At 35.6% G+C, this 13631-nt stretch overlaps 1 protein-coding gene across 6 annotated transcripts in view; it reads right to left on the bottom strand.

Moving 5' to 3' along the window:
• Positions 1–13631, bottom strand: part of ATAD2B (ATPase family AAA domain containing 2B) — a 151144-nt gene that overhangs the window by 101977 nt on the left and 35536 nt on the right. For all 6 annotated transcript variants that reach the window (XR_013831073.1, XR_013831074.1, XM_079940979.1 and 3 more), the window contains exons 8-12: positions 10690–10765; positions 5775–5873; positions 4119–4230; positions 3594–3709; positions 1950–2124 (exon numbers count right to left, since the gene is read on the bottom strand). Coding sequence is in view for 4 of the 6 variants with exons in the window: in XM_079940979.1 (XP_079797105.1) it covers positions 1950–2124; positions 3594–3709; positions 4119–4230; positions 5775–5873; positions 10690–10765 (578 nt within the window). In the remaining 2 variants the exon portion in view is untranslated. The remainder of the gene's footprint in view (positions 1–1949; positions 2125–3593; positions 3710–4118; positions 4231–5774; positions 5874–10689; positions 10766–13631) is intronic.

Genomic DNA, 13631 nt, shown 5'->3' with positions numbered 1-13631 from the left:
ACAATATTGATGTAGGTTGAGAGAGAATTCATCTTGTATTCAGGCAACATAAAATTTTGGTTGTGATAACTACAGTACAGTACTGTAAATCTTTTATGATTTTCTTAATAACATTTTCTTCTCTCTAGCTTACTTTATTGTAAGAACACAGTATATAAACACAATACAAAACATGCGTGCTGTTTATATTATTGGTAAGGCTTCCTATCAACAGTAGGCTATTAGTAGTTAAGTTTGCGGGGAGTCAAAAGTTATACACGGATTTTCAAATGCGCAGAGGTTGGTGCCCCTAACCCCTATATTGTTCAAGGGTCAACTGTATACACTTCCTTTTGGTAAAAACTCACAGTAGTCCAGTTAGATAGGTATTATTTCCCCCATTTTATAGAGGATGCAAATAAGGATCAGATGCTTTCATTTACTTAAAGTTACATACTTAACAGTAAAGCTAAAGATAAACTAACACTTTTCTGACACCAAAGGCCAAACTCTTAGCCAATATATTGTACAGTCATCCCTCAGTATCCATGGTAGACTGGTTCCAGGACTCCCTGCAGATACCAAAATACGAGGATGCTCAAGTCCCTTATATAAAATAGCGTAGCACAGTCAGCCCTACATATCCATGGATTCCACATCTGTGGATTCAACCAACTGGAGACGAAATTGTTGCCTGAATCTGTGGATGTGGAACCAGCAGATATGGAAGGCCGACTGTACCTCCTTCATCTCATTTAGTGAATAGATCATATACTTAATTTAGGAATGTAGACTCTTCACATTTAAAAAGACAAAAATGACTATGAGCAGTTTTTTTAAAAAGAAAGCAAACATTTCAAATACTCTTACCCACAAAGAAATCTATGAAACAAAGTAAATATAGATTTAAAAAGCAGATTAATGCTATGGTTTTGAATGAAACCAAGACACATTCCTACCCCAGTAGGAAGTGGCAAAAGGAATAAGTCTGTCAAAAATTTAAAATTAAGTCATGGACAATTTGCCAGCATTCCCAAGCTAACTCTTCCCTAATCCACCAATGTTATTTTATATTATTTTCCAATTATTATTAAATTCTCTTTAAACATGAAGACTGCATATGTTTGACTTCCCAATGGACATTGAGCACCTTGAGGCTAGGAATTTTATTTTATTCCTCTTTCTAGAGCCCCCGTTACCTAGAACACAGCAGTTTTTAATACTAATATAACTAAAAATATTTGAAGTGCTTTACCAATTACAAAGGACTTTGATACACATCAACTCAGTAATGGGTCTTCAACAAATGCTTGCTGAAAGCATTTTTTTAAATGTCATGTGAATTTCCTTAGACAGAACAAAATATAAGTTGCATTACCAAGTATGAATGACTTCCTTCAGTAGCTCAAACAATTAAAAGTAAATTTATATCAGGACTAATTTTTGTAAGTATTAGGAAATGATATTTTTAAAGTTACTGTTATATATAAATAGTAAAGACAGCCTACATGATATTATTCACTTACCTTACTCTGCCTTTTAAAAGCATTCACTTAATACTGAGTTCTTCTAATACCATATTTACAACTTATGAAAATAAAGAATATACTGCTTCCTGAGATTTCTTGCACAGATATTTAACTTTTTATGCTTGTTCTACTTCCTCAGTTAGATTATAATCTAGTGATATATATGTTATATCCAGGGTTCTCAAAAGCACTTAACATGGTATTATATGCCTAGTAGCCACCTCAGTAAATATTTTGTGAATCATCTTAAATTAGTACTAGTGAAATTGCTATTAAATACCTCTAAGGCATACAAATTCAGATTACTGATCCTAAATTTAACATTGGAAACTGACTGGAATTGATTGGAAAATATGACTCGTCATGAACAGTTTGTATTTATAGACCAAACGTGTTAAGTATTCTAAAGAAGATATTCTCATATTACCTGACTTCACTTACCTGATCAAAAAGAAGCCTAAGTTGCCGCTCAGATTCGCCAACCCACTTACTTAGACAGTCTGCTCCTTTTCGCATAAAAAAAGCCACCTTTTTGTCTCCTTGACTGCACTCATTAGCTAACGCTCTGGCAACCAAGGTTTTACCTGTGCCAGGAGGGCCATAAAACAAACAGCCCCTAGAGGAATAAAGAATCAATAAAAGTAGATAAATGTTACCACCAGCACTAATAACCAATACAAAAGCATGCACCTCCCATATAATTTTGTACTAATGTATATTTTATTATTATTAGACACTGATATAGCTTTTTCTAATATACAGACAAAAGTTTCACTTTGTTGAAAGTCCTCAAGGATGTTCTCAAAGAACCAAGCTTTGGTACACAAGAAATAGTCCAATCAGAGTAGAGAGTAATTTGGCAAGCTACATCAAAATTTTAAAGGTACTTTCCCTATGACCCAGAAATTTCACATTTTAGATTATATCATGTAGAAATAATCAAAAGAAAGTGAAAAAGATAGATTTTTTTAAAAACCTAAATGCTATCTATTAACAAGGGACAGATAAATACACCACTACATCTGTAATTTAAACACGAGTATGATGTCAAAAAGAATAATACACACATTATTTATGGATATGGAAAGGTGTAAAGTGAAAAATAAAGTTACATAAGGGTATTATTGAATAATCTCATTTATATTAAATGTTTAAATGTGCATAATACAGGCAAAATATAAACTTATTATATGCATACATATATAAAAGAAAGCTGTTCATCCCTAAGGAGTAGGATTACTTTCTGCTTATAATACTTTTTGTTTATAACTCCATTTTTTAAAGTTTCTCCCAAGGCTATACTACTTTAATGGCTTTGAAAAAAATAACAATTATTTTTAAAATTCAAGTTATATCATATAAGAAGTAAATAAATTGCTACTATGATTTCTAAAACCCACTGCAGAATTACAGGCCAACTCTTAACCCACTCAAACAGAAGATGACTCTTTAACAAGATTTTCTGCATCCTTAAACACATGAATAATAAATTAGAAACACATGAATAATAAATTAGAAATAAAAAGGGATATTTCACAGTTTAAGTCTGTATGCACATCTTCAAAATATTTTATTCTGCCCAATTTCCTTTGACATAATTTCTCAGCCTTTACTAATAGTTAACTAGCTAACCACCTCATGATCAAACACAATTAATCTGATCATAAAAATAAACTATCAAGTTTACCATTTCAAAAATACCACATCAATGAGTCAAAGCAACACTTCGCTGAAACTGTGCTTTCAAAGACTAACTAGTATACCGTATCAAACTGAATGCTATTAGGAGACCAAATTAAGGAAAATCCACTTAGGCGATCCACTTGTAAATTCAAGGCCTGTGTAAAGAATCTCATCCTGTGTCTGACTCTTAAATGCTGAAATATAAACTTCAAGAACACACTTAGTACCACAGCTTTTGAGCCCTAAATAATAAAATTTCATTCCTAATTCTCATTGCTAGAACACATCAAATAAATACATATGAAATATTTATAAATAATATTTAGATTTATAATCACCTACTAATTGAAATTTGATAAATTAACAGTAATAAAAATAATAAACATCTAGGACATTACTCACCTTGGAGGCTGAATTTTAAATTTTTCAAAAATTTCTGGATATAAAAGTGGGAATACTACCATTTCCTTTAGTGCATGAATATGATGGCTCAATCCACCTATGCTATCAAATCGCACCTTGGAAAGAAGTGGAAAAGTTTATTACAAAATAATTTTAACCGTTTATAGATTTCTTTTTAATTTATGAGATAATCTTATGATTCCAAAATATATGCCTTCAGCAGGAACTGAAGTTTAAACATAAAAGTTCATATATAAAGTTAAACAGAGTTCAAAAAACTATACTTTGAGGAATTCCCTGCAGGTCCAGTGGTTAGGACTCTGTGCTTCCACTGCAGGAGGCACAGGTTCAATCCCTGGTTGGGGAACTAAGATCTCGCATGCCACGCGACAAAAGAACAACAACCACCAAAAAAAACCCCACTAACAATGGTGATCTTCTACTTTTATTGTGTGTTGTGTTAGAAACAAGTAATGACCTTTAAAAAAAAAAAACTATTTATAGAAAAACATTTACAAAACTTACTGATTTATCAATGTTCATTGGATCAACATCAGCCAAGCTTGCACCCACTTTGACACGTTCTCGGAGAATACCACTAGCTAAATCTTCTGCTCTTAAGTTCATAGGCAAACATCTGAAATTCATAAACATTCAAGTAGATAGCATTAAAGTTTCATATTCTTAATGTCATAAGCAAGTTTAAATCTTTGTTGACACATTTTCATCTTCCTCCCTTTTCTCATAACCCAGAAAATGACAAGAGATTTCATATTTTTAAACTACATTTCCTAAATTCTTTTCAACAGGCCAGAAATAAATTTATTCACTAGAGAAAGCAAATAAGATCATGAATCTCTTTGTCCAAAAAGCCCAATCTAGTCTAAATTAGAAAACTTAACAAACCTGATATTCCACATTATATAAGCATAAAATAAAAAGACCTACTATAAATACTATAATATATGGCATTAAATGAACTCAAGCTTTATTATAACATTTAAATTTATCCTCAGATATTATGTGGGTATGTCTACTCAGTTTACATGATTGAAGAAATAAATTTCCCTCTGTTTTATTCAAGGGAAACCAATTTTAGACCCTATTTTGAAAACTAAGCATTATCGTTTGTGTGACTACCTTAAAATACATTTTCAGCTACTTAAAATCCTATATGATATTAATGTAATTACCCCTAAGAAAATATAATCTACTTCCTCTTTTAACATTGCATAAACACCAAAAGATGACATAAATAGCCTAAAAAAAGTACAGCTTCTACAATGAATGTACTTTCACTGACATTTCTGAATCCTAACTTACTTTAAAAATCTATTTCCAAAGCAGGTAACAGAATAGTTCAGATTAAAGAGGCATTAAATTCTTTTATTTAAACTTAAATTTTTCTCTTACATTTTCTTTCCATCATCCACATGTGGAACTCTTTTTAGCATACAATCTACACCAACCCAAACTTGTTTCCAAGACCAGCTAACTGAAAACTTGGTATTTCTACAATAGATATATAATGCCAAATTATAGAAATGCTTTCCTAAACATAAAATTTCTAAATAAAATGTACCTTTAGTATTATAAATATAAGCTAGAAAATTAACTTAAATTTTAAAGAATAAATTATAATTTGATGCTTTAGTAACTTACTAGACAAAATACTGATTCTCTCATCCACTGAAAATTCTCAAGATTTTAGTGAGCCATGTAGCAATGAGTCATTTACTCTAGTTAAGCAAAGATCACCAGAGCTAAAACAAGTTTTCCAACAAAACCCAAGGGCTCCGGAAATAATTCTACTTACTCTTGAGTGCTATAATCATTATAAGCATCTGAAATCAACCTCATTAAGTGGATTTGGATTAGAGGAGAGGTACTGAAAAAGACTGTCCAAGAGGCTGGCCTCTTCCACTGGCTCTTTCTTTACCTTCCCACACACTATTTTATTGAGTACTTACAAAGCAAGTAATTTGTGGGAAGTTTCCCAAGGTTAGATTTCTACTCTAAAAATTACTAAGTGAATACCAAGTCGGTGTATTACTCTAGACTAAAATATGTGTTAAGTATCACTGCTAGCAAAATGCTAGTACAGGTAAGAATCACATTCAAAAAGTTTAAACTGTTATTCCTTTTTTCTATCATGGAAATAACAAGTAAAACTTTACTAACCTATTTCTTGCTCTTGCCATGCTCTTTGATTTCCTTCTTTCAAAGCGTTCTTCATCAGAAGAAGTTGTGTCACTACTATGAATGGCATGCTTCTTTCTCCTATTTAAAGAGTAAAATCCTTAAAATCATTACAGCAGCAAAGGGCTTTTAAAAACACATTCTGAGCATCATATATATATGAAAATATACAGTCACTCATTCATTTGGCAAATATTTATTAAGATCCCTATACTCATGCCATTTACATCTGATGAAGTAAAAACATGGTAAGTTCTACAGATAAAAAAAGAAAAACAGGAGGAGGAGGAGAGGGAGGCTATAATTTTTTAAATAGGGTAGTTCATAAAGGCATCAAGCAACAAATTGAATTTGCATCCAAATTTAGGGAATGTCTATCACTGATTGATAAATAACATTGAACTCTTATTAGAAAAGAAAGTTTATCTTTTTCTCTTCTTATTTCCCCTTTCCCAAATAATCAAAAAACAGTCCAGACACTAAAGAAAATAATATATTGGTTTACAGAGAGACAAGCATTTCCGCTTTCCACTTAAGACTTATATCCTGTTTGAATTTCTTATAAAATGTATAAAGTATTTTTGATGAAATAAGCAAAGAAATAGTTTACAATCAGAACTAGTATGGAATGAGTAGATAATGTATCAAGCTAAAATCATCCTCGAGGAAAAATAACAATAAATGCTTCATTATTAATATACTTGATGACATCTCTATGATACCTATGGAAATCATACAAAATGGAATCATCGTAAATTAATTTACTTCAAACTCAAACTGGCTTTCAAGGATGGTCCACAGCCTGTGCATCCCTATTTTACTGCAATTCCCACCAACCACAATAGCAAAGCCAGATTTTCCCCAACTCCCATTAAGATCTTTAACCTGTCTAATATTCCTTCTCCTGATTAATAGAAGTCCCTTCATTTCATCCTGCATCAGTTTTTAATGTCTCCCAAAACTTCAAGAAGACTGTTGCAATAACTACCTACTCAATCTTTGCAATTCTGATATAAAACCTCTTTCCTACTTCTTTCTCTCCATCAGGAAAATGCCTGTTTCCAAGTTTCTTATTTACCCTGTGTGTGTGTGTATGTCTGTATGTGTGTGTGTGGTGGGGGGGTAAGCCTAATATATAAAAATGTAATATATCTGAAAATAGCACAAATGAGGTAGGCAGAAGCAACAATGTAAGTATTGGGCTAAAGAAATGATTCCAGATGATAACTCAAATGCACAAGAACAAATGAAGAGAACCAGAATAATAAAATAAAAGGTGACTATCCAAAAGCTATAAGCATGCACTTGATTGACTTTCTTCTCTCAACTTTTTTAAATAACAGAGAATTATGTAAGTAACTTTAATAATGTATTGCTAGGTTTGTAAAATGTATAAACGTAACATGTATAACAATACCACAAAAAGCTGAGTGGACCTTAAAAGGGAAGGGGCCACACCATATACAAAAGTAAGTCAAAATGGATCAAAGATCTAAACACAGAGCTAAAACTATAAACTCTTAGGAAAAACCACAGAAGTAAATCTTCATGACAGTAGATATGGCGATGGATTCTTAGATATGACATGAAAACATGAACAACAACAAAAAAGATAAACTGAACCTCATCAAAATTAAAGTCTTTTGTGCTTCAAAGAATACCATCAAGAAAGTAACAACTCACAAAATAGGATACAATATTTGCAAATCATATATCTGATAAGGAATTTGAATCTAGAATATATAAAGAGCTCTTACAAGTCAATGATAAAAAGACAACACAGGGCTTCCCTGGTGGCGCAGTGGTTGGGAGTCCGCCTGCCGATGCAGGGGACACGGGTTTGTGCCCCAGTCCGGGAGGGTCCCACATGCCGCGGAGCGGCTGGGCCCGTGAGCCATGGCTGCTGAGCCTGTGTGTCTGGAGCCTGTGCTCTGCAGCGGGAGAGGCCACGACAGTGAGAGGCCCGCGTACCGCAAAAAAACAAACAAAAAAAAACACCACAACACAATTTTTACATAGGCACTGGACACAAAGAGACAGTTCTCAAAGGAAACTTTTAAAATGGCTAATAAGCACATGAAAAGATGCCTCATATCATTAGTAATCAGGGAAGTGCTATTCAAAAACCACAATAAGATACATTTCATACTTGTTAGGACAGCTAGAATCAAAAAGTCAGACAATATTAAGCGCTGGGGAGGATGTGAAAAACTGGAAGTCCCATACACTGCTGGAGAGAATGTCAAATGGTGTAGTCACTTTGGAAAACATTCAAGCAGTTCTTAAATGATTAAGCATAAAGTAATCACATGACCCAATAATTCTACCCTGAGGTATATTGTCAAGAGAAATACAAAAATACATCCAGGAATTCCCTGGCAGTAGAGTGGTTAAGACTCCATGCTTTCACTGCCAAGGATGCAGGCAGGTTCGATCTCTGGTTGGGGAACTAAGATCCCACAAGCCACACAGCATGGCCAAAAAAAAAAAACAAAACACATATATCCACATAAAAACTTGTACATGAATTTTTATAGCACCGTTACTCATAATAGCCAAAAGTTGGAAACAACTCAAATGACCATCAACCAATGAGGAGATGGACAAAATGTGACATAGTCCTACCTTGGAACATCATTTGACAATAAAAAGGAAGGAAGTACTGATAAATGCTTCAACATGTATGAACCTAGAAAACATGTAAACTGAAAGAAGCCAGTCACAAAGACCACATATTATATTCTCATTTTTACAAAATGCCCAGAATAGGCAAACCTATGAGGAAAGAAAGCAGATTACTGGTTGCTTAGGACTTAGGGCATAGGGGTAGTGGTAGGAAGGCTAGAGTTAAAGAGAACAGGTTTCTTGCTAAGCAGATGAAACAGTATTTAAAATTGTCTGTGGCAACAGTTCCAGTTATCTGTGAATATACCAAAAAAAAAAAAAGCTGAATTATATGATGTGGATCTTAATAAAGCTTTTTTTTTAAAAAAGCTACGTGAGGGCTTCCCTGGTGGCGCAGTCGTTGAGAGTCCGCCTGCCGATGCAGGGGACGTGGGTTCGTGCCCCAGCACGGGAAGATCCCACATGCCGCGGAGCGGCTGGGCCCGTGAGCCACGGCTGCTGAGCCTGTGCGTCCGGAGCCTGTGCTCCACAACAGGAGAGGCCACAACAGTGAGAGGCCCGTGTACCGCAAAAAAAAATTTTTTTTAATGTTTGCCTGAATAGAATTGCAAGGACGGAAGATAAAAAGAATAAAATCTCTCAGGAAAAAAAAGGGGAGCGCAAAAACGACAAAGAAAAATGAGAGAAAAGGCAAGTGCCACAGAGGACCAATGTCCAATGTTGGACTAACATAACAGTAGTTACTAAGCAGAAGAGGAAAAAAATGAAGAGAAGAAACCTAACAAAAAATAATACAAGAAAATATCCCAGAGTTGAAAAAAAAAAAATCTCCAAACCAATAGGGCCTAGAGCAAGAGGCTCAAAAAACTGAACAAACGAACAAATATATATATATACACACACACATATATATATATATTTATGTTCATCTACAAAGAAACAAGATATTAAACCAGACTGAATTCTCAACAGCAACAATATGTCATGGAGTACGGTGAAGCAAGAACTTTAAAGGTTTAGAGGAAACCTATTTGGATCTACAATTCTCTTAACTCACAAAACTACTGGGAACTATGAAAATAGAAGACATTTACAAAGATGCAAAGTTGACTTCCACAAATTCTTTCCGAGTAAATTACTTGAGATTATATTCCTGCAAAATGATACAGTAAAGCAAAAAGGAGAAAGACATCAGATCCAGTAAGTGGTGGATCCAAACCATGAAAGCAATCTTAAGTCCTACAGCAGTCACTTTGCTGCAGGTCTAAAAAAGTATCCCCCCAAAGTGGAACAGAAAGATGACATTAGGAGAGATGTCATCTGACAAAAAAAATATGAATGCTTTGGTATGTTCAGAAGCTAGGAAAACTTGATACTACTTGAATGTTAAAAAGGAGAATTCTTGGGACTTCCCTGGTGGTCCACTGGTTAAGATGCTGAATTCCCAATGCAGAGGGCCGGAATTCTGGTCAGGGAACTAGACCCTACATGCCGCAACTACGATCCCACATGCTGCAACTAAAGATCCCACATGCCTCAATTAAGACCCAGCGCAGCTAAATAAATAAATTATTTATTTATTTATTTATTTATTTTTTAAAAAGGAGAACTCTTGAAATCATCACCTTTACTGAGACTATCAGGTGATCTCATTGGGTCCTTTTTCTCCATTTACATGAATCACTTCAAGAAGCCCCACACATTCCTGTCCCTGAAGGAATATGTAGGCTGTGCAGAAGGTGATACAATCGCCCCCATTCCTATCCCTTTGAACTCTATGTTCCCCTTCACCCCACTATCTTTTTCCAAGCATTTGTCACGATCTGACACACTATGTTTATGTATCCATTAGTTTATCTCCCTCTAGTAGAATGTAAGCTCCGAGAGAAGAGGGATTTTTACATTTTTAACTTCTGAATATCCAATGCCTTGAATGATATTTGGTGCGTACAGAAGATACACAACATAGATTTGTTGAATGAAAGAATAAACTTAATTCCAGGAGCATTTCCCATTGAGTGGCCAGAGGGAGTAATAAAATCCACAGAGGAGGGCTTCCCTGGTGGCGCAGTGGTTGAGAGTCCGCCTGCCGATGCAGGGGACACGGGTTCATGCCCCGGTCCGGGAAGATCCCACATGCCACGGAGCGGCTGGGCCCGTCAGCCATGGCCGCTGAGTCTGTGCGTCCGGAGCCTGTGCTCCGCAAAGGGAGAGGCCACAACAGTGAGAGGCCCGCGTACGGAAAAGAAAAAAAAAAACTAACAAAACATACCTGATATGACTCCTTCTTGCTGGAGATCTGTGAATATCAAAGAGCGTATTTTCCCTCTTTTTTTGATGAGCTGGTACTGAAAGAAAAAAAGAAAAAAAAGAACATAGAAATAACTGATAATAAATTGATAAACTGATGTATTAAAGAAGAAGAAATTAGTTCTGTTAACTTTCTGAACAGAAGCCAGTCATATGTCTTCAAGTTCTAAATGCTGCCTAGAAGAAGCACAACAAAAATTAAAACTTTGTGGTAAATACTGTAAGTTTCAAATAAACATTCTAAAAAAGAATGTTAAGTTAAATCTTTGTGACTTTGGGTTAAACAAAGATCTCTTTGACACATCACCAAAGCACAACCCATTAAAAAATTTTTGAGAGCAACTTCCCTGGTGGCACAGTGGTTAAGAACCCGCCTGCCAATGCAGGGAACACGGGTTCAATCCCTGGTCTGGGAAGATCCCACATGGCTTGGAGCAACTAAGCCTGTGTGCCACAACTACTGAGCCTTCACTCTACAGCCCGTGAGCCACAACTACTGAGCCCATGTGCCACAACTACTGAAGCCCAGGTGCGTAGAGCCCATGCTCTGCAACAAGAGAAGCCAACGCAATGAGAAGCCCACACACTGCAAAGAAGAGTAGCCCCCACTCTCCGCAGCTAACTAGAGAAAGCCTGTGCACAGCAACGAAGACCCAAAGCAGCCAAAAATAAATAAATAAATAAATTTATAAAAAATAAATTTTTTCTGGCTTCCCTGGTGGCGCAATGGTTGAGAGTCCGCCTGCCGATACAGGGGACGCGGGTTCGTGCCCCGGTCCGGGAGAATCCCACATGCCACGGAGCGGCTGGGCCCGTGAGCCATGGCCGTTGAACCTGCGCGTCTGGAGCCTGTGCTCCGCAACAGGAGAGGCCACAGCAGTGAGAGGCCCACATACCGCAAAAAAAATAATAAATTTTTTCATAAACTGAAATTCATCAAAATTACAAATTCTTCTCTTTGAAAGACACTATTAAGAGAATTTTTTTTTAAAGCTACAGACTGAGAAACTATTTACAAATCACAAGGACTGATACCTGAAGTACATAAGGAACTCTCAAAACTTCAATAATAAAAAAACAAACCGCTTAATTGAAAACATGGGCAAGAGATTTGAATACTTCACCAGAGATAATGTTGGCAAATCAGCACATAAAAATATGCTCAACATCATTAGTAATTAGGGAAATGTAAATTAAAACTATAATAAATATGTATTAAAATTAACTTGGAAAAATAACCACACCAAATGTTGGCAAGAATATGGAGCAACTGAAACTCTCATACACTCTTAGTGAGAATGTAAGCAGTATAATCACCTTGGAAGAATTTGGTAATTTCTTAGAAACTTAAACATACACATAGTCATAAAACGCAGCCATTCCACTCCTAGGTGTTTATAAGAAAAATGAAAATATATGTCCAAACAAAGACTTGCAAATATATGTTCATAACAACTTTATTTATAATAGCCAGACACCAGAAATGTCAACAATCCAAATGTCCATCAACAAATGAATGGATAAACAAATTGTGATATACCCATACAATGGAATGCTACTCAGCAATAAAAACACTACTGTTAAAGTCGACAACATGGATGAGTCTTACAATTATTATATTGAGTGAAAGAAATCAGACCAAAAAAAGAGTATATACTGTATATAAAATTAAAGAAAATGTAAACTAATCTATGGTGACAGAAAGCAGATGAGATCTGTCACTGCCTGAGGGTTAGGAGTGGGGAGGCAAAAGAAAGTTAGGAGTAGATTATAAACAGGCAGAACGAAATTTGGGGGAGTTGATGAACATGTTCATTACCTTGAGTGCGGTGACAGTTTCATAGGTATATCCCTCAGATAGTTCAGATAGTTCAAACTTGCCAAATTGTACACATGAAATATTATATATGCAATGGCAGTGAACTACATATAAATTATACCTCTTTAATAACGCTTTTAAAAAAAAAAACTAGAAAAATGGCTCACAATCTTTTTTCTGTCCCAACATACCTCCCCCATTATTAACAGGGCTATCTTTGACAGTGACTCTTAACTGGAGTAGAGAAATGTCTACATACTTGGGCAAGCTTCTTGTGAGGTAACTCTAATAATTCCAGAGAATCAATCACTGCTTCAGAGCGTTAAGAGTTTGAATAAAATGATCCAGGTTCTTCCTTGAAAACATTATGCTAAGTGAAAGAAGCTAGACACAAAAGGTCACATATAGGCAAATCTATCGAGACAGAAAGTATCAATACATTAGTGATTGCTAAGGGCTGTGGGGATGGAAGTGTAGAAGTAATAAAATGTCCTGGAATTAGATAGTGGTGATGACTGCACACCCTTGTGAATACTAAAAAGCAATAAACTGTACAGATTAAAAATCAGCAAAACCCAGCAAAAATGGTAAATTTCATGATATGTGAATTTTATTTCAATTTTTTAAGAATTGGAGGAAATCAATAGTGATGGAATTTCCCAACAGCTGGGAAGAAAGTGAATAAAACAGTACCTGTGGAACTGATTACCTGTCATTAGATTTAAAAGCATTAAGATATGGGCTTCCCTGGTGGCACAGTGGTTGAGAGTCCGCCTGCCAATGCAGGGGACACAGGTTCATGCCCCGGTCCGGGAAGATCCCACATGCTGCAGAGTGGCTGGGCCCGTGACCCATGGCCACTGAGCCTGTGCGTCCGGAGCCTGTGCTCCGCAACGGGAGAGGCCGCGACAGTGAGAGGCCCACGTACCGCAAAAAAAAAAAAAAGATAAACTTTTTCCTTCTCAAAAAAATAACCAAAACAAAACACAAACATAGGTTACTGGCCAAGTTGCCCTCTTCTGACTGTAGCTGAATTATCAATACTTAACCACTTGGAACACAGAGAAACTTGCCCTAAAGAACTG

The sequence above is a fragment of the Stenella coeruleoalba genome (assembly GCF_951394435.1).
Source record: "Stenella coeruleoalba genome assembly, chromosome: 13".
NCBI classification, from domain to species: Eukaryota; Metazoa; Chordata; class Mammalia; order Artiodactyla; family Delphinidae; genus Stenella; species Stenella coeruleoalba.
This window is presented reverse-complemented; position numbering and strand designations above follow the sequence as displayed.